Below are 27,955 nucleotides of genomic sequence, written 5' to 3'. Positions count from 1 at the left end.
TTTTAATTTGACAGGATGACAAAATTAATAACGTGTCTTTTTTGTTAAAATTGTTTATTTCACATGTTTGATATGCGAGAAACAAAGATGTAAAAAGATGACGTCATTCTCAAAAGGTAAAAATCCAACTATACCTATCTCCTGAAACTGTGAGTTACAAGGTATAGAAATTAAACAACTTAATATTTTATAATAAGCATTTATTTCAATTAAAATCTCATTAGCCTGGCTTCTATGGATGGCATCCTGCTTCTCTTCAAAATTAATGGCGGGCATCTTCTTCTTAAGGTGTACAAACCATAATACAGCAAAATATCCTTGAGGTGGATTTGTAACCATTTTTGCGGGCATCTTGTCCAGTTTGAGATTCAGTTTAATGTCAATGTAAGGTTTAACTTTAAAAACTTGCTTTTGACAGTTAAAAATTAAATATTTAAACAAAGATTAAACTTTACAATGACTTAAACTGATGCTATTTGTTTTGGTTTAAATGGGAAAAAATACCAGGGAAAACAAACGGCAAAATATTCACAAATAAGGGGATATTGAAAATAAGCTTCACAATTCTGTACTTGAGTGAACATCACAGTTTTAAATTATGTCTTTTCGATTGTGAAACAAAAATAATGCATGAGAAATTAACAAACAGTTTTGCTAATCCGAAAAGTTACTTTAGAAAGTGGACCCATTTGATTCTGAACTTATTTCAGAAAATCAACCGGGCCAACTGTCTAATGGTGGAGTGAATAAAGAGACACAAACAGTAACCTTAAAAATACAATTACTAACTAAGCAGAAGGGTCTCAAAGGGTTTACCACCAGATTTTATTAATAAAAATTTGATTTTTTTTTTAAACTTCTAACAAGGTTAGAAATATTGATGAAAAAAATAAAAACTGGTCCTTTTGAGATTCTTGCTTTGCTTGAACATACTTTCAGGTAATAGACAAACACAAACCATTTTTTTTATGATTTTCCATCAATAGTAAAATCTCAATTCAATTTTAAGAGATTAATAAATGTTTAAAAGCTTACAGACAAAACTCCTGTATTGTATTTTTTTAAATCAATCAATATTTCACTGCAGAAATATTAAATAGCATTAATGCCTCTACTTGCAGCACTAACCATATACAACCAAAATATATTGACATAGAGAAACATCAACACAAGAAAAGAAAGTACACCAGGTAAAACTTTGTAAGGTATGTTCAAACATAATTTAAACTTATCTAGGTAACTAGGCTAAAGTGATAAGTAAAAAGAACCCTACCCACCTATATGAATAAATTCATAGTTTCTTGCTAGACTCCAGATCCATGCTGAACACCTCCTGTACCTCCATCCTAGCCATGTGACCAGAAGCGTCAAAGTCCACCTCCACCTGAATTTTAAAAAATAGTTAAGTAACACATTTTTCTTTCAAGTCTGGATGTAAAAATGTATAATTAGAATTGGAAACTAAAAATTAAATGTAACAAGAATTATGAGACTGTGTGACTAGTTTTCCTTTCACTTACAACAAAGGAAACCAAATTCAAAAGTATGTTACCTGATTGTCAACTGTTGTAGCATCAAAGTCCTCAGGGAAGGTTGCATGGCACAAGTCCGATTGGTTTTCATCCTTCCTCACTCCTCAGCTCCCTCAGGTTCCTTTCTGCACAATAAAACTGTTATTAAAAAAAGAAAATTTAAACTTGATTATGATTCTCACCTGTCATAAAATAATTAATTCACACATTACAAGGGTCCTTAAGGAAGTTGGAAAGTAGGTATGTCATCTCTTCAAACCTGGAACAGAAATGTAAGTTTTTAATTCAATAATTATTTAGGTATGATTGGGAGTTGCAAATTTCCAATTTATGTTCAAAAAAAACTGAAAAAAAAACTGAAATAAACCCAAAATGGATGCTAGGATGACCACACCCTTTTAAAGAAAGTAAAGCCAAAAGTAATTGTAGTTAATTTGGGTGATTCAAAATGGCGGAAACATGAACAACAAAAAAGGCGTAAACCATCACAAAATGGCCGCCATGTGACCCAGACCATCCCTTTTTAGGAGGCATAAGAAAATCAATATTTTGGCAACTGATTGCCTGAAATTCGTCTGTGCTAAATGATAAAAAAATGTTATGTTATAAATACAGGGACGTTTACAAATGGACCCACTATGCAACTATCGGAATCCTGAAAAACAAAATGGCCGGTAAGGCAAACTTACCTAACTGGTATAACTGCTCATTTTGAGTGAAAATTGGTGGTTGTGGTGGAAAACGTTGTCCGAACTATCCATTTTCCCAAACTTTGTCTTCAGACATCATTGAAAGTAGAAGAAAATCCATTTTGTCAGCTAAGGTCGGTACTGTGGTCGGTCCCATCGGTATGGTATAGTCTCTCCAACGGCCGCTGGCAAAATGACCGACTCGAGGGTGGAGTTCAAAGTTGAAGCTTGTTGAAACAATGGGAGCATGGCAACTAGCGCCAATTCACCGCTCACTACGATTTCCGGTGAAAATAGTGCGGGTAGTTTAAAATTCTAGGATATTAGTTTCGCAAAATTAAAAGATTATTCAAACGTACATTTGTTAAGATTTGCTCGATCATACACAACCGCCAAGAAGTATTTATAATAAAAATTACAAAATTAAAATGTGTTTAGTTCAGTGATTAACCATAAATTAACAACAGTTGTCAAAAATATATTGAGTTCATATTCATACTGTTTAACAGAAAACTGGAGGCCAGCAATACCAGCATCAAGATTATAAAATTCGGATTATCCGGTTGACAAAGTTTTATAACTGCACAGATCTACAATATAAATATTTGCAAAATTCAACAGTAGATTGATCAACAAAGATATTATTTTTTTATTTTTAAAATACGTATTATCAAATGTCTGTCATATGATACGTCAAAGGCTTTGATCACGTGACCGCCTGAACTTTTTAGATAGAAGTACCACGTGATAAGAGAAAACAAGGTTTTCTAATTTAATATTTTTGGTGGTTGTATGCAACCAAATATTCAAATACATAACCCATTCTGTTAAATGTGATAGTAAAATAGATATCTTTAAATAAATGTCTAATGTCTAGTGTTATTTTAGGTTTTCGTATGCAAATTGCAGGCCCGAGCTGGGCCGCCAGGACCTATGCCGGTGCGCCTTCCAGCCTAAAATGTTGGCGCCCTCCTATTCAGAAACTGACAAGTTACGACGAAACCGCGCGATGGCTTGCTCCAATATGAACACATGCGTATTAAATGAGAGCGTTTCAACGGTTTTGCCTTACCGGTCACCGCTGCAGCGACAACGCTTCCGCGTGGCGAGACCGGACAAGTTCAGGGAGCAAATTCCTGACTACAAATTGGAAGCTATTGGAGCTACTACTAGATGGCAAAGCCGCAGCAACACAGTCTTCAAACACAGCTAAACCTATATACAATTATCTAGAGTTGATATTGGCTCTTTTCAAAATTTCAATGCAAAAGTGAGACATGAAGCAACTGCTTTACTTAACAAGTATCTGGATTTCAGATACATTTATTTATTTTTTATTATTTTTTAGATTTTAAATATCTTCTCTTCTGGTACTATGTCTAAAAAATTTAAACGTTGGTAGTCTCGATGAGGATCTGATATCTATATCTTTCTTAATCTCGAGCGGCGTGCATGTGCATAACTTTTCAACAGTCTGACTTCAGTCATTTCTGAGCCATGACAGACAACCTCTTACTTCCTATTGCCATAGACTAAATGATAAGTACAGACAACCAGCGCAATGTAATTAAAGTGGCACCCAAAAGGAACCCGTTTACACTTCAAAGGGGCTTCCTAATGTATTTCGGCCGCTTCAGTTGTAGGTAAACTCTAAGAGATGGCGCTAATGCTAATACAGTTTGGAGGTTACATCCAAGAAGAGGGGAATGACGTAGTAATGTGTGTTTCGTCCCAGGAGCTGCCTTTGGACTCGTCAGTAAGGCTTGGCAGCTCCTTGCCTTATACACACGTCAGTATGCGACGTGGAACTTATATAAGTACTTATCTACTGTGTTGGAATGACGGCGTGATATTGGAGAATTAGAACTGTATTGCTGGTTGCATATTTGTGAGAGACAGTATTTGCAAGGCATGTCGCCCACAACAGCTCGTCATTGCAGACATAGTTGCCAACATTTGCAGTATTTCCTATAATCGTTTTCTTTTGCTATCCCATCTGAATTGCTTAAGAAAGCTTGATTTTTTGAAATAAATTTGAGTTAATTTACTCGTATTTTGAAAACAAAACAAGATAAGAATTTCTGGTTTGAAGTATCGATAATAAAGGTTCTATTTATTTTAAAAGTCACAGGACTATTTTTTAACGTCAAAACAGAATCCTGGTCACGTGACCGTTTTTTAGTTTTAAACTGATTCACTAAATAACGTATCTATTTGTAAGATTAAAATGTCAATTTTAACGTCACGTGACAGTTTTTATGTTTAGACTATTTTTTTTTCAAATCGCTTGACTTTTTTAACGTCAAGTCAAAACAGATTCTGAAGGTCACGTGACTCTTTTAAGATTAAAAATGGAATTTAAAATGTCACATGACAGTTTTGAATGTCAAAATGTCATTTGTAGGATCACGTAATCGTTTTTCAGTTTTTAAACTGATATTTTGTGACCTCTCTTAAGGCGGATTCACGTTCACACTTGAGACTTCTCTGTTGTAAAAAGTCGTATAACACTATAACATAGATATGCGTAGAAATTATTAAAGCAACAAATGGAGTTCTCTTGGTACGCGGAACGTCTGTCGCACAAGTCATGAAATGTGCCAAGTAAAATTTTTTTTAAACAATGAACACTGCCCTTCACTATACATATAAACATAACATTCATTTCAAAAAACAATAAAACAATTTAGGTTTAATTGCGACAGATTTCCGGCCGACGCCGCTAAATTTTTATTCATTACCACTTGTCAGTCGATTGTCAACTTCAATCAAGAGTAAAAACGTACTAATTTGTACGTCAAAAGTTGAAATCGTACAGACTTTTACGTCACGTAGAAGTACGCCGTATTACGAACTCTATGTTGCGTCGTTTCACGCCCTACTGAAAACGGCCTCATATAACTACATACAATTTAACTTTTTACGTGTGCGACTTTTTACGACAATGACTTTGTAAGTACGAACGTGAATCCGCCTTTAACAGTGCAAATCATACGAAATCATAAAGGTCACGTGACTGTTTTAGATGTCAAAGTATTATTTGAAGAGTCACCTGACTCCTTATAATGTACAAATGGTCACGTGACGATTTTCAAAAATAAAATATATTTTTAAAGGTTACGTGACTCTTTTTACAGTTCATAAAGTCGCGATTTTCAATAATCAAACATTTTTTAAAGTCACGTGACTCTTTTTAAATGTTAAAGCGAAATCCTGAAGGTCACGTGACAGTAAATATCGAAATAATTTTTAAAGGGTCACGTAACCGTTTTTCAGTTTGAACTGAGATTTTTTAAATTACGTTACTCCTTTTAATGTGCAAATGGTCACGTGACGATTTTCAATACTCAAATTTAATTTTTTAGTCCACGTGACTCTTTTTTAGCTTCAAAACGGATCCTAAAGGTCACGTGACTCTTTTAAGATTAAAATGGATTTTATAATGTCACATGACAGTTTTGAAGGATCACATGCTCGCTTTTCCGTTTTAAACTGATATTTTTAAAGACACACGTTACTCTCTTTATAATGCATTTTTAATTAAAAACGTTGTAAAAATATTATTTGAAGAGTAACGTAACTGTTTTTACAGTTGAAAGTCGCATGACGATTTTCAATACTCAATTTTTATTTTTAAAGGACACGTGACTCTTATTTAATGCCAAAACGGAACCCTGAAGATCACGTGACTGTAAATGACAAAATATTATTTGACGGGTCACGTGACTATTTTTAATAATTAAATTTAATTTTAAAGATTACGTGACCGTTTTTTAGGTTTTAACGCTAAATCTCGTGACTCATTTTAAGGTACAAATGGTCACGTGACTGTTTTAAGATTAAACATGGAATTCATAATGCATTAAGTATAAAATTTATCAATTTATGTATATTTATGTGATGATATTATGTATTAAGTATAAATTGATGAATATTAAAAATAAACTAATAACAAAAATAAATAAACTAAAATACAACGAAGTGAAACAATAATTAAAGAAAACACACAAATCTATTCGACTGCGAGTTATATGGTATAGAAATTAAACTACTTAATTTTTTATAATAAGCATTTATTTCAATTAAAATCTCATTAGCCTGGCTTCTATGGATGACATCTGCTTATCTTCAAAATATATACAGCAAAATATCCTTGAGGTGGCTTTGAGCCATTTTTGAAGGCATCTTGTCCAGTTTGGGATTCAGTTTAATGTCAATGTAAGGTTTAACTTTAAAAACTTGCAATTGACAGTTAAAAATTAAATATTTAAACAAAGATTAAACTTTACAATGACTTAAACTGATGCTATTTGTTTTGGTTTAAATGGGAAAAAATACCAGCAAAAACAAACGGCAAAATATTCACAAATAAGGGGATTTTGAAAATAAGCTTCACAATTCTGTACTTGAGTGAACATCACAGTTTTAAATTATGTTTTTTTCGATTGTTAAGCTTACAAAAATAATGCATGAGAAATTAATACAGTTTTGCTAATCCGAAAAGTTACTTTAGAAAGTGGACCCATTTGATTCTGAAGTTATTTCAGAAGATCAACTGGGCCAACTGTCTAATGGTGGAGTTAATCAAGAGACACAAACCGTAACCTTAAAATACAATTACTAACTAAACAGAAGGGTCTCAAAACGTTTACCATCAGATTTAATTAATACAAATTTGATTTTTTTTTTAAACTTCAAACAAGGTTAGAAATATTGATGAAAAAAATAAAAACTGGTCCTTTTGAGACTCTTGCTTTGCTTGAACATACTTGCAGGTAATAAACAAACCGAAACTCTTTTTTTATGATTTTCCATCAATAGTAAAATCTGAATTCAATTTTAAGAGATTAATAAAGGTTTTAAAAGCTTACAGACAAAACTCCTGTATTGTACTTTTTAAAATAAATCAATATTTCACTGCAGAAATATTAAAATAGCATTAATGCCTCTACTTGCAGCACTAACCATATACAACCAAAATATATTGACATAGAGAAACATCAACACAAGGAAAGAAAGTACACCAGGTAAAACTTTGTAAGGTATGTTCAAACATAATTTAAACTTATCTAGGTAACTAGGCTAAAGTGATAAGTAAAAAGAACCCTCCCCACCTATATGAATAAATTCATAGTTTCTTGCTAGACTCCAGATCCATGCTGAACACCTCCTGTACCTCCATCCTAGCCATGTGACCAGAAGCTTCAGTCCACCTCCACCTGAATTTTAAAAAATAGTTAAGTAACACATTTTTCTTTCAAGTCTGGATGTAAAAAAGTAAAAATGTATAATTAGAATTGGAAACTAAAAATTAAATGTGACTAGTTTTCCTTTCACTTACAACAAAGGAAACCAAATTCAAAAGTATGTTACCTGATTGTCAACTGTTGTAGTATCAAACTCCTCAGGGAAGGTTGCATGGCACCAGTCAGATTGGTTTTCATCCTTCCTCACTCCTCTGCTCCCTCAGGTTCCTTTCTGCACAATAAAACTGTTATTAAAAAAGATAATTTAAACTTGATTATGATTCTCACCTGTCATAAAATAATTAATTCGCACATTACAAGGGTCCTTAAGAAAGTTGGAAAGTATGTCATCTCTTCAAACCTGGAACAGAAATGTAAGTTTTTAATTCAATAATTATTTAGGTATGATTGGGAGTTGCAAATTTCTAATTTATGTTCAAAAAAAACTGAAATGAAACCAAAATGAATGCTAGGATGACCACACCCTTTTAAAGAAAGTAAAGCCAAAATTAATTGTAGTTAATTTGGGTGATTGAAAATGGCGGAAACATGAACAGCAAAAAAGGCGTTAAACCATCACAAAATGGCCGCCATGGGACCCAGACCACCCCTTTTGACGAGGCATAAGACAATCAATATTTTGGCAACTGATTGCCTGAAATTCGTCTGTGCTACATAAAAAATGTTATGTTATAAATACAGCGACGTTTACAAATGGACCCACTATTCGAAAGCAAAATAGCAGCTATGGGAATCCTGAAAAGCAAAATGGCCGGTAAGGCAAACTTACCTAACTGCTCATTTTGAGTGAAAATTGGTGGTTGTGGTGGAAAACGTTGTCCGAACTATCCATTTTCCCAACTTTGTCTTCAGACATCATTGAAAGTAGAAGAAAATCAATTTTGTCAGTTAAGGTCGGTCCCATCGACATGTAGTCTCTCTAACGGCCGCTGGCAAAATCATGGCAAAATGCAAAATGACCGAGTCGAGGGTGAAGTGAAGATCAATATCAAAGTTCTTGAAACAAATGGGAGCATGGCAACTAGCACCAATTCACCGCCCACTACTATTTCCGGTGAAAATAGTGCGGGTAGTTTAAAATTCTAGGATATTATTTTCGCAAAACTACAAGATTATTCAAACGTACATTTGTTAAAGATTTGCTTGATCAGAGCACAACCGCCAAGAAGTATTTATAATAATAATTACAAAATTAAATGTGTTTAGTTCAGTGATTAACCATAAATTAATAACAGTTGTCAAAAATATATTGAGTTCATATTCATACTGTTTAACAAAAAACTGGAGGCCAGCAATACCAGCATCAAGATTATAAAATTCGGATTAGCCGGTTGACAAGGTTTTATAACTGCACAGATCTACAATATAAATATTTGCAAAATTCAACAGTAGATTAATCAACAGAGATATAATATTTTTGGTGGTTGTATGCAACCAAATATTCAAATACATAACCCATTCTGTCAAATGTGATAGTAAAATAGATATCTTTAAATAAATGTCTAATGTCTAGTGTCAATTTAGGTTTTCATATGCAAATTTCAGGCCCGTGCTGGACCGCCGGGACCTATCCGTCCCAGTGCGCCCTCCAGCCTAAAAATTTTGGCGCCTTCCTGTTCTGAAACTGACAAGTTACGACGAAACCGCGCGATGGCTGGCTCCAATATGAACACATGCGTATTATTATGACAGCGTTTCAACGGTAAAGGACAATGGTTTTGCCTTACCGGCAGGGATGGGCAAATACATGAATACTGCAATTAACTGCATACACGCGTAGTTAATGTAGTTAATGTAGTTAATGTAGTTAATGTAATAAATACGTCGATAATGTAGCAAATGTAATTAATTACGTCAGTTGTTCAATTTTGAGGTTAGGTTCCTAAAATACCCTTCACCTGTATTTGAATTGGTTGGGTTTTACTAACATACCAATTGAAATGTCTGGAAGAGGTGGAAAACTGAGTAAAGTATACGACAATCTTAACTTTGAGATGGTAAGAGAACATGGAAAGTGTGCGGCAAAATGTAAGGTTTGCGGCAATTTAATTAGAAATACATCGGGCGAAAGGCTTCAGTTACACAGGTAAACACAACAAATTTTAATTATCTTTGATTTTAAGCGTTTCTAGTTTTTATAATACAGCAACTAGTTGTAATAAACCCTTAGACTCAAGATAATATTTGAATTGTTTGATAATTTTCTGAGTAACAGGAGGAATGGGCAATCGAGAATGTATTTTTTGAAGCGGTCTAAAATAAGCTTATTATTGAGTTGTACTGCCGGCGTAGACCTACATTATGTTACTAATACAACAATGGATTTTCATTATTGTACTAGTAAATAAATATTGTCAATACTGTCATTTTTGACAAACTATGAATGGGTGTGCGTGACATTAACATTTTCAGTTTGTTGACGTTTTTGGCGAAGTTTAAATGGGGTTGTGGTTGTTGATGTTGTGGTTGTCACAATAAATCAGTGGATATCTTGCAAATTAAACTGAAGAACGCTTGACAAAAAAATTGTAGGTATATGTAACACGGGAGTAGAGTGCGATAATTGCGCTTCGCTCAATGGGCCTGTCCACATTTTTTTTTTATTTCATAACTACAAAGACGGATTGAAAATATTATACCCGTACTTTTTTGTTTTCAAAAATATTAAGTCTAAATAGAAAAAAATTATGATTAAAAACTACATTAATCTCATCTTTTAAACGCCCGCCGCTGGTGACGTACTACACTATCAACCAATCAGCGACAAGAAGTGAAACAGTTGGCGTGCAACAGCCAATAAATCGCCCAGAATTCCGTACGTCACATGCGCGCCAAAACAGATCTTTTAAATTTAATGGGCAAATTCAAACTAATGTAGGAACCATTTACGACCATAATTTTTTCCTCAAGAATTTGAAAAATTTGTTTTTTGATCCTATTCTTTAGATTTCCAGTCATTAAACAAAAATTTATGATATGTGGGATAGGCCCATTGTCGATCTCAGCTTCGCTTTGGTCAATCTTCTGAGCTCAGCACAACAATCGCCTCTTTCTACTCCTAGTAACATAATATACTATTATTTATGTTGACTCTGCCTGGTAAAACTGAAGCTTATGTATAATATTTTTTTAGAAATAGATGCAAACTTGTCAGTGACAACAATGTTGATAGTAGTATTGCCGAAAATACTACTATCAACGACCTGTTAAAAGAACACTTCGGTCATCTTCTTCACTCATTAATAAGAGGTTGATAAATTGCACACAAAAACCATCATAATGATAGAGAAGAATTGGTGAGTTATCTTTTTAAACAATTTTTAGTAGCTAAACTAACATCAATGATTGCAATCTATTATTATGTTTTTGTTTTAGCAAACTTTGCTAGAGTACATTGTTGAAGAGGATGGTTATGTAACTTTGTTACAGCCGTCAACTTCTTCCGGAGTACAAGCGGTTAAAGTCACTGAAAAATAGCAGAAATTTTAAGCGAGTCTATTAGAATAGCAAAAGAACATTACAATGTTGAGTTATATGCAGTGGTTTCCGACAATGCGAGTTATATGGTAAAAATGAATTCACTTTTGAAACACGTACTATGGCACAGCACATGTAACAGCCATACAGCAAATCTTCTGGCCAAAGATATTTTGGATAAAAAAATAGTAGACAAGGTTTCTCTGGTTTTGAAAACATTTAAATATCCTGACTTTGAAAAACAAATAATAATGAAGAAGGACACAGATTAAACCCTCCCTGTCGAGACCAAGATGGTGTCCTTATCGCGACACCATTGAACTTCCTGATAAATTTGCTTCAGAAATTAGAACAAAGAAAAGGAAAATGGCTTTAAATATATATTCGTTGGCAGCATATTTTCTTCATCCAACTTATGATATCCCTAAATTATCAGCCAAAACATAAACGTCAAATAAACATGTTTTTTTTAAAGGTTGTTTAAATTCACAGGGAATTGAAGAATTGGATCACTTTATACAAATACAAGTAGGTATATTTTGAAATACATAAGATTTTTGTCGATAATATTCTGAATTAATTATAGGTATGTTGCAGTACTTTCCGAAAAGAAAATTTCCAAACCATTAATATTTGGCGGAATGTCAAAAACTGAATTCCCAATTTTGGGTGGACTTAGCTCTGAATTGTTACAAGTTCCCGCTTCGTCTGCTCAAATTGAAAGGCTTTTCTCAAACTGGGGAAATATTCATAGCCTACTTAGAATAGGCTTACTTTTGACAATTCAAAAAAATTAATACAAATATATTTTACATTAAAGTATGAATATCCTTATGTTGAAGTTGATTACGGCTCCGAAGATGAAATTTTTTTCAGTTGCAGATTAGAAATTTCAAAGTTGTTGTTGAGTTTTGGTTTCATGACATTCTCTAATGTTAAATTCACTTTTTATTTTATAATATTTTCTATTTTATTTGTTATATAGTTGTGCTACTTGTAGGTGTTTTTATTTGATACTTATTTTCTGAAATAATAAATCTGTAATAAAGTTTTGTAGCATGGTTTACGCTAAGAACGTGTTTGAAAATAAATTTTAACTGTTATATTCCAAAAAAATGATGTAGATAATAATCCTTACTACTATCCAAGAACGTTAATATTTCTAGATAATATGGTGGACTAGATTTTTGGTGTATTAATTACATTGTTACATTAAATACACGAAGAATTCGTCCATTAATTACATGTCATTTTTAATTACCTACATTTGCTATGCTACGTCGCCATCCCTGCTTACCGGTCCCCCGCTGCAGCGGCAACGCTTAATCCGCGTGGCGAGACTGGACAAGTTCAGGGAACAAATTTCCTGACTACAAATTAGTACAAATTATAAGCTATTGGAGTAACTAGATGGCAAAGCCGCAGCAACCCAGCAAATAAAATATTCGGCCAGCATAGATGAGTGGACTGTTCTGAAAAACAGTCCTTCAAACACAGCTAAACCTAAACACATTTATCTACACCATTTACACATGTAGTTTAGAAAATATCACTTGTTGGATTTCAGAATCTATAACTTGTATTTTATTATCGTAAAATTTGGTTTCAGAAAAGGTCACTTGTATTTAGAACGCGTTATTTCAATTTCAGATTTTTTTGTGTTTCTACTGTGGTTATAGTTCATCGTTTTTTTTAATATCACTTTAAGCAAAAAAAACCCGCCTATCGGGAGTATTAATTTATATAAAATATACAGGGTGTCCCATAACTATATGACAATCTCTCGGGGGGCATATACAGGGGGGCATATATACATCTTTTATAATCGTATTATAAAATAATACGATTTATTTATATAATTTCTTTTAAAGTCACTCCTAAGGATATTCTAGCCCCAAAGAACTGCCTTCCAATTAACGTTTTTGGTCGTAACTTTTGAAACAGTTTTGTATATGTAATGATTATGGGTTTAATGTTTTATCGCAAGAGACCTTCTATTTGACATGAAAACCAGGTATCTCGTCTCGAAAGGCCGGAACTAACTGGACCTAAGGACCACAATTTGCTTAAACTTTGACAGCTGTCATTCTTTTCAGCTGCAAATGCCATTAATGGATACTCTTAACATTTTTATCGAAAAATTGTACTCTTCTCTTATTTCGATTAAAATAAACGGTTTTCGAGATAAATCGATTTTTCATTGAACTGCTTAAACCACAATGTACTTTTTTTTTACTTATTTACTTTTTTTTTATTAACTTTTTTTGCTCCACTCTAATTTCCAAATTACAAATGACCATGTCTAAAATCCAACTGCTCTTTTCTATACTACAAGTGACTAATCTGAAATACAAATTGCAATTTCGAAAAATCAAAGTTATTATCTAATATTGAAAGTACCTTTTTCTGAAAATACAAGTGATATTTTTTAAATCCATTTATGGTTTTCTTAAAATTCAACCTGACGCTTTCTAAACTACATGTGTAAATGGTTGTAGAGTTGCTATTGGCTCTTTTCAAAGTTCACAATCAACAAATTTCAATGCAAAAGTGAGACATTAAGCAACTGCTTTACTTAACAAGTATCTGGATTTCGATACAATAGTTATTGGTATGGTATTCTTGCAAGTGTTCAAAATCACTACGCCACATATCGGATTATCTCCAAAACAAAGAATCTAGACTACGCCCAAGCATGGAGGAATATGAGTCCTTCTTCTAGTAGACTAAAAGGTTACAAGACAAGTTTCCTGAAACTTTTAAAAGCATTTTAGAACAAAGCGCTCAACGCTTTGTTCTAAAAATGACGCAGAGACTTGAAGAAAGAGCAAACAACGATAAAACTCTTGATGACATAGTATTGGCAAAGCAATAACCTGATGAGAAAAGAAAAGAAGAAAGTAAAGAAAATGGCAGGAGACACCTTCTGAAGGTGACAGTGTTGGAACTTCTCCCGAAGAAGAAATCAAAATAAAGATATTTTTCGTAATGTGGATAAGGCTGTTCAAACTATGGAAAGCTCTCTAAATCGCTCTACTTGGACATAGCAGCCATAGCATGTTTCGACCCAAGAATATCTTCATCCTAAATCATTAACGAAAATAAATGACTTTTAAAAGTTGACGAAATATAGCTTAAAGAAGAACTTATATCGTTCATGAATGTTTGGCCCCAGATTTCAAATGTAAGTATGGACGCTGACTATGCGTATGAAGATACCTCAGACGAGGAAAAACGATGGACCACAATGATGACGATGATCAAGAAGATGATGAAGACCATGCGATCCAGTTCAACGCCTCCAGCATCATGCAACAATGCATCAAGTGTGCTTATAAAATATATTAGAAAATTAAATTGTGTACGGTTTACAATAACTTTCAAAAGTATTTACAAATTTCTTCTAACCATTCCATTGACTCAAGTTTCTTGCGAACGAGCATTTCTGAATTAAAACTTATTAAATCCAAGTTAAGGTCGTCTTTGACAAACGAGAATTTAGAATCTTTGTTAGTAATGCCATCAGAAGCTTGATATTTTGAACTCATAGATTCAGGACACCGTTATTGATTTACCTTGCCAATCCAGGGCTCCGACATAAAAAGATTTCTTCAAGTTTAATTTGTAAACAAGAACTTTATATTTGTTTTTGTTACTTTTTCTACGAACATTCAATAATGATTGCATTTTTCGATATTGTATGTATTATGCGCACAATGTGACTTTCAAGCTTTCGAATGAATCAACTTCATTCTCGGCGCATAAAAGTTAATGTTTGCGCGCTTAATACATAAATAGCTATTCTAGGAAATTAAGTAGAAATGTTGATAATTTTTTTTAAATGTATGTAATGTAAGTGCTGGCGCCCTCTGGCTATGGGCGTCCACACCGCCCTAGCAAGACGAGTTGTAACAGCGAATAGTTTCCTCCTCGCAAATATATTTTCAGTATTCAAGTCTTTCGTAACTTAGTGAGGTTTATGAGCTCCCCAATCTCTTGCGCCCTTTTGAGATATATGGCGATTCAAAACCGTATTTTGGCGACTGATTACCGTCCTAGCCCTACTAGCTAGTTTCACCATAAACTGGAAAACTAAGGGTCAGAAACAATCTAGAAATGACTGTCTTTATGACACACGCTTCCGAGTTGTTTTCGCTTTCCTCAAACAGGGTTTGAAAAATGTGACAACACATGACTTCAGAGTTCGTCGCACAAAGTACGTTGATTCCTAGTTTGTAAAACCAGTTACGTCGCAAAATTGGGCTTTAAATCCAAACGAATCATTATTGGTAACACCATGACTAATGACATGCAATGCTAATTTAAGAATATTTATGTAGCGTACCTCTTATTTTTATGTAACCTATCTCCTGCAACTGAGTAATAAGGTATAGAAATTAAACTACTTAATTTTTTATAATAAGCATTTATTTCAATTAAAATCTCATTAGCCTGGCTTCTATGGATGGCATCCTGCTTATCTTCAAATTAATGGCGGGCATCTTCTTCTTAAGGTGTACAAACCATAATACAGCAAAATATTGTTACGATTTTCCCGTGGGTTCACACAAAGTCAATTTAACTCAACGATTAATAAATTTATTACACTTCAAAACACTCCGTACAATAATTAACACAGCTACTAAAAACACTACTACAATTCCACAATTATTCCGCTATTTAAACTTATCCGCGTTCCCAAATTCACTACTCCGCGGTTTACACCGCGTCTTTTATATTCGCAAACCACGTTCTGAAATGACCGCGAAACGCTCGCGATTACGTCGAATATTAACGATTGTTCCAGGTCCGGCGCTTCCTAACTGTGGCCTACTTTAATACGCGCCCGGCCAGATATTACGGCGCGCATCGGTTTCATCCCGAAGCGAGCGCTTGTTAAGAAGTATCGAGCATAGTAGGTCCAGACCGTAACACTGCCCCCCTCTTAAAGCTGATCGTCCCGATCCGCTTCATCTAATCCGTGGTATTTCTTGAGTCTGTCCAGATGGACAATTTTCATCTTGGCTTTGGGGCTGCGTTGGACTCTGTACACGACATCGTTTAACCTTTTTACCACATTGTAAGGTCCCTCCCAAACAGGTGTTAATTTTGGTGATTTGCCTTTCTTCCTCTGAGGGTTAAACAACCAAACTTTATCATCCTTCTGGAACCCTCCCGAATTGGCCCTCAGATCATAACGAGCTTTCATCTTGTCGCTAGTTAGATTCAAACTTTCCCTGACCAGATCATGGACGTTCAGTAATCTGTCTTGCAACTCGTCAACGTAGTTCTCAATGTTGTGCTTTGGCCTGTTGGAGATCCGAACACCACATCACATGGAAGTCGCAGTTCTCGACCAAACAGAACTTTAGATGGTGACTGTCCCGTTGAGTTGTGGACTGCTGCTCTATAAGCATCAAGAAGAGCGGAATATGCTGGTCCCAATCTTTCTGATGCTGATCAACAACCTTTGAGAGATGTTGCTCTATGGTCTTATTAAATCTCTCGACCATTGCCATCCGACGGAGGATGAAGCGGCGTTGTTCGGGTCTTCCTAATGCCTAGCAGATCACAGAGCCTCTGAAAGAGCTTGGACTCAAAGTTTTCGTCCCTGATCAGAATGTAACTCCAACGGCACACCAAATCTACTGAAGACATTTTCGACGAGAATATCAGCGACTGTGCTGGCTTCTTGATTGGAATCGCAAACACCTCAGGCCATTTGCTAAAGTAATCCATGGCAACAAGAATGTACTTGTTGCCTCTGTTGGTCTCAGGAAAAGGCCCAGCGACATCTATGGCTAAACGTTCGAACGGCAATCCTACGTTATACTGCTTCATAGGTCCCCGGGATCTCGTCTGTGGTCCGTGGCTAGCTGCACAAATGGAACATTGTCGACACCATGATTTCACGTCTTGGCAGTAGTTCACCCAGTAAAAGCGTTGCCGGATTTTGTCCAAAGTCTTATTTACTCCCAAATGAGCACCAGTCTTTCCATTGTGCATTTCCTCCAGTACGTGGTCGACCCTTCCTCTGGGAACTACCAGCTGCTTCCTTATCTCTTTTCCATCGGCACTCTCCCAAGCCCTTTTAGCAAGCCGCCTTCAACCACAAGCGAGTCCCACTGAGCCCAAAGTGCTTTGAACGTCAGGCCTTTGCTAGAGATTTCTTGCCATGTTGGTCTTGGCTCGCTTTGTTCCTTTCTCAACAACAATGGGCCTATGTCGCTGTCTTCTAGTTGATCCTTCCTAATCTCATCGGGACTCCATTCATCATTGGTCTTCAGCTGAACCATTCTGATGGACACAACATCCTTCACGTTGTTCCGTTTCTGGCAATGTTGCATCTTCGGCGCAAGGTCTTCTTGATAGAGCATCTGCGTTATTATGCAGCTTTCCGGGTCGATGCTTGATGTTGAAATTATACTGCTGGAGTTTTTCAAGCCATCTTGCTACTTGCCCTTCCGGTTGTTTCATTCCGAGGAGCCACTTGAGTGCCGCATGGTCAGTCCTTATCAAAAATTCCTGTCCGTACAAGTACTTGTGAAAGTGATCGACTGATTTTACTATTGCCAGTAGCTCTTTTCTCGTAACACAGTAGTTCCGTTCTGCTTTGGTAAGTTTCCTACTGAAGTATTCTATGACATGTTCTTCTCCGTTTTGGATTTGAGACAATACAGCTCCAATACCAGAATTACTGGCATCTGTGTCTAAAATGAACTTTCCTTTTGGTTGTGGATAACTGAGGATGGGACTGGAGCAAAGTGATGCTTTTAACCTTCTGAACGCCTGATCACATTGGGTATTCCAACAGTAGGGTGTTTTGTCCTCAGTAAGTTGATGTAGCGGAGCTGCGATGTTGGCAAATCCTCCACAAACCGTCTGTAGTAGGTGGCAAGTCCTAGAAAGCTTCTGAGTTCGTGTTTATCCTTTGGTACTGGCCATTCTCTAATTGCTTGGATCTTCTTGTCGTCCGTCTGGATTCCGTCGACCGACACCACATGCCCAAGGAATTCGACTTGCTTTTGGAAGAACCAACACTTTTTGGCGTTCAATCGGAGATGGGCACCACCTATTCTAGCAAATACTTCTTGCAAGTTGTCCAGATGTTCTTCAAAAGTTTTTTCCCATCACCATGATATCGTCCAGATAAACCAAGCAAGTCTTCCAGTTAAGGCCACGAAGCACAATTTCCATTAGTCTTTCAAACGTAGCAGGAGCATTACAAAGTCCGAAGGGCATCACATTGAATTGGTACAGCCCATTTCCAGCAGAAAAAGCAGTCTTCTCCTTATCTTGCTCCTCAATGCCAACTTGCCAGTACCCACTCTTCAAATCTAAAGTAGAAAACCAACAGGATCCTGCCAAAGTCGTCAGTGTGTCGTCGATACGGGGAAGTGGATAGCTGTCCTTTTTGGTCACGTCATTCAGTTTTCGGTAATCTACACAAAATCTGCTTGATCCATCTTTCTTAGTGACCAGAACAACAGGTGATGACCAAGGGCTGCAGGATTCTTCTATAACTCCGTCGTCAAGCATCCTGTCCACTAATTCCTGCACTTCCTGTTGTTTGGCTATTGGTAGTCTCCTAGGTGGTTGTCGAATCGGTTGTGCATTGCCGGTGTTAATTCGGTGTTTTACAATGGTAGTTTTTCCCATATTGTTCGGTGTTCCAAATATGCTGCCATGGTCCAAAATCAGTTTCCGAGCCTTCTTCAGTTGTGGTGTTGACAGATGTTTCCAGGTCTTTTCAAGTTCATTTAAGAGCTTGTTTTCCCCCAACTGCTCCTCCTGTTCTGGTAACCCATCGCAATTGGTTATTTGACTACAGGCTCGAATACCGCAATAATTTCGCCTTTGTTGATTTTGACGTCGTCTGAAAAAATGTTTGCAACTCTTATTGGGACTTCACTTCCTCCATTTACAAGTGATTTCCCAATGAGGCATCTTCCTGGTCGGTCCGGGTTTCGTACAAGTCCAACACAGCTCCCAGAATTCTGCTCCAATTGTCCAATAATTATTTGCTCGGAATTGCCGCTTATTTTTACTGTCTGAGATGCCAAAACATTAATGGGTGACTTCACAGCGGTGACTGGTTGACAGGATGAACTCTTCACTTCCAAACCTTAGGATATTTTGCTCGGGATCAAAAGAAAATCCATGTTGACGAATCAGGTCCATTCCCAGAATAAATTCATCTTCAATATCCGCTACTAACACGGTGTGGTAAAACGTAATCCTTCCAAGGCAAATCTTGACTGTTATTTCTCCTAAAACTTTAGCCGATTCTCCAGTCACAGTGCGCAGGAGAATACTTCTTCGTAAAGGCTTAACTTGACTTTTATCCACAAGGTTTGACCGGATCAAAGATACTGCCGCACCGGTATCCAAAGTAAAAGTAACGTTCATCGCATCCACCTTTCCATCTACGTTCAGGCTTCCCATTGATCTACCCAGGCTTCTGATGGAGATAATTCTGGGGGCTTTGTCTTCGCTAGTCAACATTCGCCCCGTAATGTTGACTAGTGGGAGTTTTCCTGGTCCCTTCTGGATGGTTGTACGTCCCTCGTTGGAGAGCGGGACGGTATCCTTACTCGACAATCTCGTTTCATGTGTCCCGTACGTCCGCATCGATAACACTCCACTCTCGTGATCGGGCGTGATCGTTCTAACTGTGTGGAAAGACCATTTCCTAATGCTGCCACTTGTTGCACTATTTGGCCGACCATTGATTCAATTTTATCTATTGATGTAGGCAACATGATCGGCTGGCGGTTCTCTCTCCTCTTGAATAGTCACGGCCCTGATTTTTGGCTTTAAGTCGTTGCACGCAGCTTCAACTTCCAGCGCTCGAATCAGTAATTCGCTGCTGTTGCTCCCTTTGAACATCTTCAGCATTTTCTTTACCTCCGGATCTCGAATCCCATCTACAAAATACTGTGCCACAAGTTCTTCTTGGATTTCATCCGGGACGGCTGGGTAAGCCAGATGCACAAGGCGACGAATTTCGGCCTCAAACTCTTGTAAATTTTCAACCAGTTTTCTGCAGTCTTGCCTTTAATTGTGTTTGGTACACTCCTTTCCTATGCTGATCCCCATAACGTCGTTCTAATGCAGCTACTAATGCGTCATAGTTGCTTTGTTGGGCGATAGGCAGAGTCTGTAACAGCTCCAATGCAGGTCCTCGTAATGCCACCACCAGTGCTACAGCCATTTCCTCGTTACTCCATCGATTTGCATTTGCAGCGGCCTCAAATTGGAGTTGGTACGTTGCCCATGAAGTTTGACCATCGTATGTGGGAGGCTTGATCTTGTTTCCGGTGATCACTGTAGAGCTGGCTCCTCTGCTGTCAATTTTCCGTTCTAAGTCGCGTAGCTTATCTCGACATCATTCTGAATTTTATCATGTCCTCCCCGAACATCATTAATGTCCTCCGCAACACCGTTCTGAATTTTATAATGTCCTCCCGAACATCATTAATGTCCTCCCGAACATCGTTCTGAATTTTATTAATGTCCTCCCGAACATCATTGAGACTATGGGTTACATACTCTTGGATTTCTGTCTTGTTCCGTGCTAGAACGTTCAATATTTCTACGTTACGTTTTTCTTGCCGCTCTCTATCTTCTTGACGCATTTCTATATCTTGTTTGTAGCATTCTTTCTTGTTGTTGTCGAATCCTTTCTTGTTCTTCCTTCTCTGTTGTCGAATCCTTTCTTGTTCTTCCTTCTCTTGTTGTCGAATCCTTTCTTGTTCTTGTCGAATCCTTTCTTGTTCTTCCTTGTCTTGTTGTCGAATCCTTTCTTGTTCTTCCTTCTCTTGTTGTCGAATCCTTTCTTGTTCTTCCTTCTCTTGTTGTCGAATCCTTTCTTGTTTTTCCTTGTCTTGTTGTCGTTCTTCTTTGTCTTGTTTAAGCATTGCCATAATAGCTGCAAATTGGGCCTCCATGTTTGCACTTTGACGTCTTGTTATTGGCATAAATAAATTTAACACACCACTGTTCCGAAAATCTCTAGTCCGGTTCTGAACACAAGTCTCTAACCCGAAGTTTAGTTCAAATTCACGTCGCACTAAAGTCTGATCGCACTTCTGACACCAATTGTTACGATTTTCCCGTGGGTTCACACAAAGTCAATTTAACTCAACGATTAATAAATTTATTACACTTCAAAACACTCCGTACAATAATTAACACAGCTACTAAAAACACTACTACAATTCCACAATTATTCCGCTATTTAAACTTATCCGCGTTCCCAAATTCACTACTCCCGCGGTTTACACCGCGTCTTTTATATTCGCAAACCACGTTCTAGAATGACCGCGAAACGCTTCGCGATTTACGTCGAATATTAACGATTGTTCCAGGTCCGGCGCTTCCTAACTGTGGCCTACTTTAATACGCGCCCGGCCAGATATTACGGCGCATCGGTTTCATCCCGAAGCGAGCGCTTGTTAAGAACTATCGAGCATAGTAGGTCCAGACCGTAACAATATTCTTGAGGTGGCTTTGAACCATTTTTGCGGGCATCTTGTCCAGTTTGGGATTCAGTTTATGTCAATGTAAGGTTTAACTTTAAAAACTTGCAATTGACAGTTAAAAATTAAATATTTATACAAAGATTAAACTTTACAATGACTTAACTGATGCTACTTGTTTTGGTTTAAATGGGAAAAAATACCAGGGAAAACAAACGGCATAATAATCACAAATAAGGGGATATTGAAAATAAGCTTCACAATTCTGTACTTGAGTGAACATCACAGCTTTAAATTATGTTTTTTGATTGTGAAGCTTACAAAAATAATGCATGAGAAATTAATACAGTTTTGCTAATCCGAAAAGTGGCTTTAGAAAGTGGACCCATTTGATTCTGAGGTTATTTCAGAAAATGAGTCCACTGTTTAATGGTGGAGTTAATAAAGAGACACAAACCGTAACTTTAAAAATACAATTACTAACTAAACAGAAGGGTCTCAAAGGGTTTAACACCAGATTTTATTAATACAAATTTGATTTTTTTTTGTAAAGTAAGCATATTACCTTGATTTCCCAATCAAACTTGTATCAAGGTTAGAAGTATTGATAATAAAAACCGGTCCTTTTGAGACTCTTGCTCTGCTTGAACATATTTGCAGGTAATAGACAAACTGAAACCCTTTTTTATGATTTTCCATCAATAGTAAAATCTGAATTGAATTTTAAGAGATTAATAAAGGTTTAAAAGCTTACAGACAAAACTCCTGTATTGTACTTTTTAAAAGCAATCAATATTTCACTGCAGAAATATTAAATAGCATTAATGCCTCTACTTGCAGCACTAACCATATATAACCAAATTATATTGACATAGAGAAACATCACACAAGGAAAGAAAGTACACCAGGTAAAACTTTGTAAGGTATGTTCAAACATAATTTAAACTTATCTAGGTAACTAGGCTAAAGTGATAAGTAAAAAGAACTCTACCTACCTAAATGAATAAATTCATAGTTTCTTGCTAGACTCCAGATCCATGCTGAACACCTCTGTCCTAACCATGTGACCAAAAGCTTCAGATAGTCCACCTCCACCTGAATTTTAAAAAATAGTTAAGTAAGACATTTTTCTTTCAAGTCGATGTATCAAATGTATAATTAATAAAATACCTAAGAATTAAATGTAACAAAAATTATGAAAAGAGGAGACTGTGTGACTAGTTTTCCTTTCACTTACAACAAAGGAAACCAAATTCAAAAGTATGTTACCTGATTGTCAACTGTTGTAGTATCAAAGTCCTCAGGGAAGGTTACATGGCACAAGTCAGATTGGTTTTCATCCTTCCTCACTCCTCAGGTTCCTTTCTGCACAATAAAACTGTTATTAAAAAAAGATAATTTAAACTTGATTATAATTTTCACCTGTCATAAATAATTAATTCACACATTACAAGGGTCCTTAAGAAAGTTGGAAAGTATGTCATCTCTTCAAACCTGGAACAGAAATGTAAGTTTTTAATTCAATAATTAGGTTTAGGTATGATTGGGAGTTGCAAATTTCTAATTTATGTTAAAAAAAAACTGAAATGAAACCAAAATGGATGCTATAATGACCACACCCTTTTAAAGAAAGTAAAGCCAAAAGTAATTGTAGTTAATTTGGGTGATTCAAAATGGCGGAAACATGAACAACAAAAAAGGCGTAAACCATCACAAAATGGCCGCCATGGGACCCAGACCATCCTTTTTTAGGAGGCATAAGAAAATTAATACTTTGGCAACTGATTGCCTGAAATTCGCCTGTACTACATAATAAAAAAATGTTATGTTATAAATACAGGGACACAAATGGACCCACTATTCGAAAGCAAAATAGCAGCTATGGGCTATGGGAATATTGGAAAACAAAATGGCCGGTAAGGCAAACTTACCTAACTGGTATAACTACTCTTTTTGAGTGAAAAACGTTGTCCGAACTATCCATTTTCCCAAACTTTGTCTTCAGACATCATTGAAAGTAGAAGAAAATCCATCTTGTCAGCTAAGGTCAGTCAGTCCCGTCGGTCTATTCTCTCGAACGGCCACTGGGCAAAATCACCGAGCACCGAGTCGGGGGTGGAGTTCAAAGTTTGTGCGGCTACTGAAACTTTCATTTTTTTCATTTTATTCTCCTCAATGTGACCTTCAGTAATTTTGGTTAATAGGCACAAATCCACATCAACACAATAATTTTGCCAAGCACTCCGCAAATCTTCCCACTTTTTTGATGGTTTTCAAAATACCATCATGATGAAACTGTATGTTATGTTTCAACAGGGTATTTCTCATTCCTTTCAATAAGTGGGGAGTGTCAAATAAAGGAATTATTTTTCGTCATCAATTTCAATAACTCTATGCCTCATCTCCAAATTTTGTCTCACATATTTTGATCTTGTTTCATCAAGTAGACTTTTAATAGCTTTGACATTATTTGTACCTTGATCACAAACTAACGAAACTACTTTAAAACCCGACTTTTTGGCGTTTCGCACAATTTCTTTAATAGTCCTGACAATCTCTGGGGCGCTTGCCGAATCTTTGACAAAATGGAAAGCAACTGGTTGCTTCCAGTTAGATGAAATTCCTTTCAACATAAATACCTTAAAAAGAAACAATAATGTATTACGAAGTAATATATTAATCCATTGAGAGTACCTGGACGTGCTTGGCGATATCACCAGTCCTTCTATACCCATAATCAACAACCCTTCGATGTGCCCAACTGGAAAATTAGGTTTTATTTCTGGAGATAAAGACATTTCGTCAAACATTAAAACGCAATATTTGTCAAGAGGTTTCATGTTTGTCCCCAACTCCTTTAGTCCATCAAACACTACTGTGTGAATTCCAGGGTTAATTGTTATTTTTCTTAAAACTTTAGATAGGGTAACCAGCGACGGCAAAGAAAAAATTCTTTTTAATAGGTAAGCTGCACTGCTGGTTTTCCATATGGCAATAGCAATCAGCTTATCGCTTAGTGAAAAACGTCTACCTTTGGGTTTCTTTCCGGAACTCAGCATTTGCGAAATAAAAAAAAATTTCACAACCTCCGTAAAACTACTTCTTATCCAAGTAATGGCTTTTTCCCTTAAGCAAGTTTTCTTTCTAAAAGCTGAATTTTTCATAGCGTGCGACCTTCTTCTTTTTAACTGCCTGCAGCTTTTCCTTAAATGTACAACTTCAGAATACAACCGCTTAGCTATAGGAGATAATCTACTGGACCTTTTCAGTCCAACAGCTTGAAGAATGCCTAAATGAATATAACAATATTAATAATTAATATTATCATTTCTTTAGGACAAATTAAACTGCAATGTAAGAAAAGCCTGTTATACAAAAAAAAATATGTCTCTTTCTCTTTCCCTCTTTCTTATTTGTTAGTTATAAACATCAAGCAAACCTTCAATCTCAAACCCAAATTAGAAATATTTTGCTTCTTTAAAACGTGAAACTTACCAGAAGACAGGGATTCATTCTTGGATGGATGGAGGAAGATGGAAGCACATCTTGATTAGGATTGCCTGTTGATTGATTACTTTGTGAAAATTTACTTAAATAAAATTTATAAACCTAGGTATACATAACAGGTTTATAAATTTTATTATACTGGATATGCACAGATACCTGTATGAGAATTTGAGAATTAAAGAGTGTATGTAATTTGATTTGGTTTGTGCATGTTTTTTTGTCAAACCAATGTTTGGTCCTGTTCATTTTTGCACGTTTTTTTGGTGAATACGTGCCTAATAATTATAGATGTATCAAATCAGTTCATTCAAACGTAATGTGGTGACGCGGGATATGATATAGCTAAACTTTTGAAAAAAACAAACTATACCAAATAATTATATGTATTCATATTTACCAGAAGTTGATGGTCTTTGATCTGGCAAGTTCTTTAATTTTTCATTGTCAATGGAGGGGATTTCAAGAGATTTTGAGGGAAGGTCTACATTAGGAAGGTCTAGGGAAACAAACATTTCACATATTACAAAAACGAAAAGTATATAAGTTCATCTTCACATTCTTCACACAGTGAAGGTGTTAGGTAAGTGCAACGAAAGAGCACTCACTCAATCACCACAATTTTTTTTATTAGATTTTAAATGGAATTGCCCAACATGCTATCAGCAGTTTTTCCAGAAAACAAAACCTTAATTAAAAAAAAATACTAATACTAACATGCGCGACATCACTGTATTGGTATATTTTTATTTGAATAAAATTACTTGGGAAATCTGTGTCCTTTGGTGCTTGCTGGCAAGGACTTGGTAGGAACCTTGAAGGAATCACTCCCTTTTTTAGCATGCGTCTGTTATATGGATTAAAGTCTTCAGGCAAAAAGTGCTTTTCACACACATAATACCTGAAAATACATTTCAGTTTCATTTTTATCTACTGTACCTTATTTCTATTAAGTACTACTATTAGTAGTACCTAGGTATAGTGCAAAACTAGGGTATTAAAACAGATACATTTATTAGTCACTTAGTCAGTGAGTCATAGTACTGTTTAAACGCACTTTATGCAAAAGAATACATTAGTTTTCCACTATACTTACCAAAATAATCGTCATAAACTAAGAAGCTTGTTAGCTTGGTTGAGTTCTACAAATCATTAAACCTATTTTCTCTTTGCCTCCTTGAAAACCTCTTATAGTAATCCTCTTACTACCTTAACATTATAACAAATAAAAATGAACTTTACTTGAAAACTTACCTGCTATAAATTTCCATATTAGAACAAAGAAGTAAAACAAATTGTCTTAAAAATTGTTTCCACAGTGAAAAAGTAACACTGTCTTTTTCCGGGTTAGGAAAACGAAATCGTCGGGAATGTTTTGAAGGGCTGCACCCCTTTATGGCACATCCCGTCTTGCCCATAGTGACAAAAGTCGTTGTAAAACCCAGCCAAAAGGTAAAAAACTAAACTAAAAAAACCTATTGTGCAAAAATTGCACAAACGAAAGAAAACACTATAAAAACACCGCGCACGAATTAGTTAGTATAAATCACACGTATAAATCAGTATAAATTAAAAACTACAACCGTAATATCAATATTTTAATAGACTTGTCTAAAAAAAATTTGAATTTGTCAAAAGTTGTTAACATCCTTTTCATTTTGTTTTGCTTAACCCAATGAATAAAAAAAATGTAAATATAGCAGGAAGGAGCAATAGCAAACCCAGTGGGTGACGGAAACAAGGGGGAGGGGGGGAGTAATATGGCGGCCGTCAATACTTGTTTATCTTGTCCACTGTACAACTTAATTTAAATTTGCAAAACTCAACTGTTAAAGAACCACAAACAAACAAAACAAACTAACACTATATTACAACAAATACAAACAACCAATTTTTGCGGGTTTGAAACTCCAAACTTTCAATGACTTTGCGTCAATTCAACTGCGCAGTAGGCGAATGCGCAATCAAAGATGGTGAACTTCCGTCCCCCTCGCTTAATGCACAAACGGGTTATAATTTGTATTATTGTTACCTCCTGATACTTGTTCTTTTTACTCATTGGTGAAGATCAAAGTTCTTGGTTCTTCTTGAAACAAATGGGAGCATGGCAACTAGCACCAATTCACCGCCCACTACTATTTCCGGTGAAAATAGTGCGGGTAGTTTAAAATTCTAGGATATTATTTTGGCAAAACTACAAGATTATTCAAACGTACATTTGTTAAAGATTTGCTCGATCAGAGCTCAACCGCCAAGACGTATTTACAATAAAAATTACAAAATTAAAATGTGTTTAGTTCAGTGATTAACCATAAATTAACAACAGTTGTCAAAAATATATTAAGTTCATATTCATACTGTTTAACAGAAAACTGGAGGCCAGCAATACCAGCATCAAGATTATAAAATTCGGATTATCCGGTTGACAAAGTTTTGTAACTGCACAGACCTACAATATAAATATTTGCAAAATTCAACAGTAGATTGATCAACAAAGATATTATTTTTTTATTTTTAAAATACGTATTGTCAAATGTCTGTCATATGATACGTCAAAGGCTTTGATCACGTGACCGCCCAAACTTTTCAGATAGAAGTACCACGTGATTAGAGAAAACAAGGCTTTCTAATTTAATATTTTTGGTGGTTGTATGCAACCAAATATTCAAATACATAACCCATTCTGTTAAATGTGATAGTAAAATAGATATCTTTAAATAAATGTCTAATGTCTAGTGTTATTTTAGGTTTTCGTATGCAAATTGCAGGCCCGAGCTGGGCCGCCAGGACCTATGCCGGTGCGCCCTCCAGCCTAAAAATGTTGGCGCCCTCCTATTCAGAAACTGACAAGTTACGACGAAACCGCGCGATGGCTTGCTCCAATATGAACACATGCGTATTAAATGAGAGCGTTTCAACGGTTTTGCCTTACCGGTCACCGCTGCAGCGACAACGATTAATCCGCGTGGCGAGCCCGGACAAGTTCCTGACTACAAATTGGAAGC

General features: G+C 35.9%; 2 protein-coding genes and 1 long non-coding RNA gene across 11 annotated transcripts in view; 1 reads left to right on the top strand and 2 right to left on the bottom strand.

Moving 5' to 3' along the window:
• The window catches only part of LOC145730078 (uncharacterized), a 124,807-nt gene that overhangs the window by 9,936 nt on the left and 86,916 nt on the right, over positions 1–27,955 (bottom strand). Inside the window, exons 8-10 of one of the 7 annotated variants that reach the window (XM_081981072.1) lie at positions 1,715–1,791; positions 1,553–1,657; positions 184–1,384 (exon numbers count right to left, since the gene is read on the bottom strand). The gene's annotated coding sequence lies outside the window, so the exon portion shown is untranslated. Of the gene's footprint in view, positions 1–183; positions 1,385–1,552; positions 1,658–1,714; positions 1,792–6,607; positions 7,168–22,309; positions 22,542–22,683; positions 22,812–22,875; positions 22,941–27,955 lie in introns of those variants that run through there. The other 6 variants (XM_081981142.1, XM_081981133.1, XM_081981103.1 and 3 more) reach the window with 6 other exon arrangements.
• Positions 184–27,102, bottom strand: LOC145729983 (uncharacterized). Of its 2 annotated transcripts, XM_081980996.1 has the most exons (10): positions 26,205–27,102; positions 25,715–25,851; positions 25,351–25,449; positions 24,942–25,006; positions 24,141–24,735; positions 23,378–23,592; positions 7,756–7,828; positions 7,595–7,699; positions 7,183–7,440; positions 184–1,111 (listed from the first exon to the last, which is right to left on the bottom strand). In XM_081980996.1, exons 1-5 carry the CDS (start codon positions 26,366–26,368, stop codon positions 24,712–24,714), a joined length of 489 nt encoding a protein of 162 aa, XP_081837122.1. In that variant the 5' UTR covers positions 26,369–27,102; the 3' UTR covers positions 184–1,111; positions 7,183–7,440; positions 7,595–7,699; positions 7,756–7,828; positions 23,378–23,592; positions 24,141–24,711. The 2 variants fall into 2 exon arrangements, with proteins under 2 accessions (XP_081837122.1, XP_081837130.1); XM_081981004.1 differs by lacking the exons at positions 184–1,111; positions 7,183–7,440; positions 7,595–7,699; positions 7,756–7,828; positions 23,378–23,592 and adding an exon at positions 23,947–24,085.
• The window catches only part of LOC145730182 (uncharacterized), a 96,174-nt gene continuing 76,990 nt past the window's right edge, over positions 8,772–27,955 (top strand). The window contains exons 1-2 of one of the 2 annotated variants that reach the window (XR_014178559.1): positions 8,772–9,061; positions 15,417–15,479. This is a non-coding gene — a long non-coding RNA (uncharacterized LOC145730182). Of the gene's footprint in view, positions 9,062–15,375; positions 15,480–27,955 lie in introns of those variants that run through there. The other variant, XR_014178558.1, reaches the window with a different exon arrangement.

The sequence above is a fragment of the Ips typographus genome, linkage group LG1 (assembly GCF_016097725.1).
Source record: "Ips typographus isolate SLU linkage group LG1, UJ_Ityp_2.0, whole genome shotgun sequence".
Classification (NCBI taxonomy): Eukaryota; Metazoa; Arthropoda; class Insecta; order Coleoptera; family Curculionidae; genus Ips; species Ips typographus.
Note: the sequence above shows the minus strand (reverse complement) of the source record. Positions and strands in the feature narration are given on the sequence as shown.

Bases quoted from the DNA above. Each gene is read 5' to 3' on its own strand.
- LOC145729983 (XM_081980996.1), bottom strand. From the start codon at position 26,368: ATGGGCAAGACGGGATGTGCCATAAAGGGGTGCAGCCCTTCAAAACAT. The intron at 25,007-25,350 runs GTAAATATGAAT...ATCAATCAACAG, and splicing joins TCAAAGACCATCAACTTCTG to GCAATCCTAATCAAGATGTG. The intron at 24,736-24,941 runs GTAAGTTTCACG...ATATTCATTTAG, and splicing joins GAATGAATCCCTGTCTTCTG to GCATTCTTCAAGCTGTTGGA.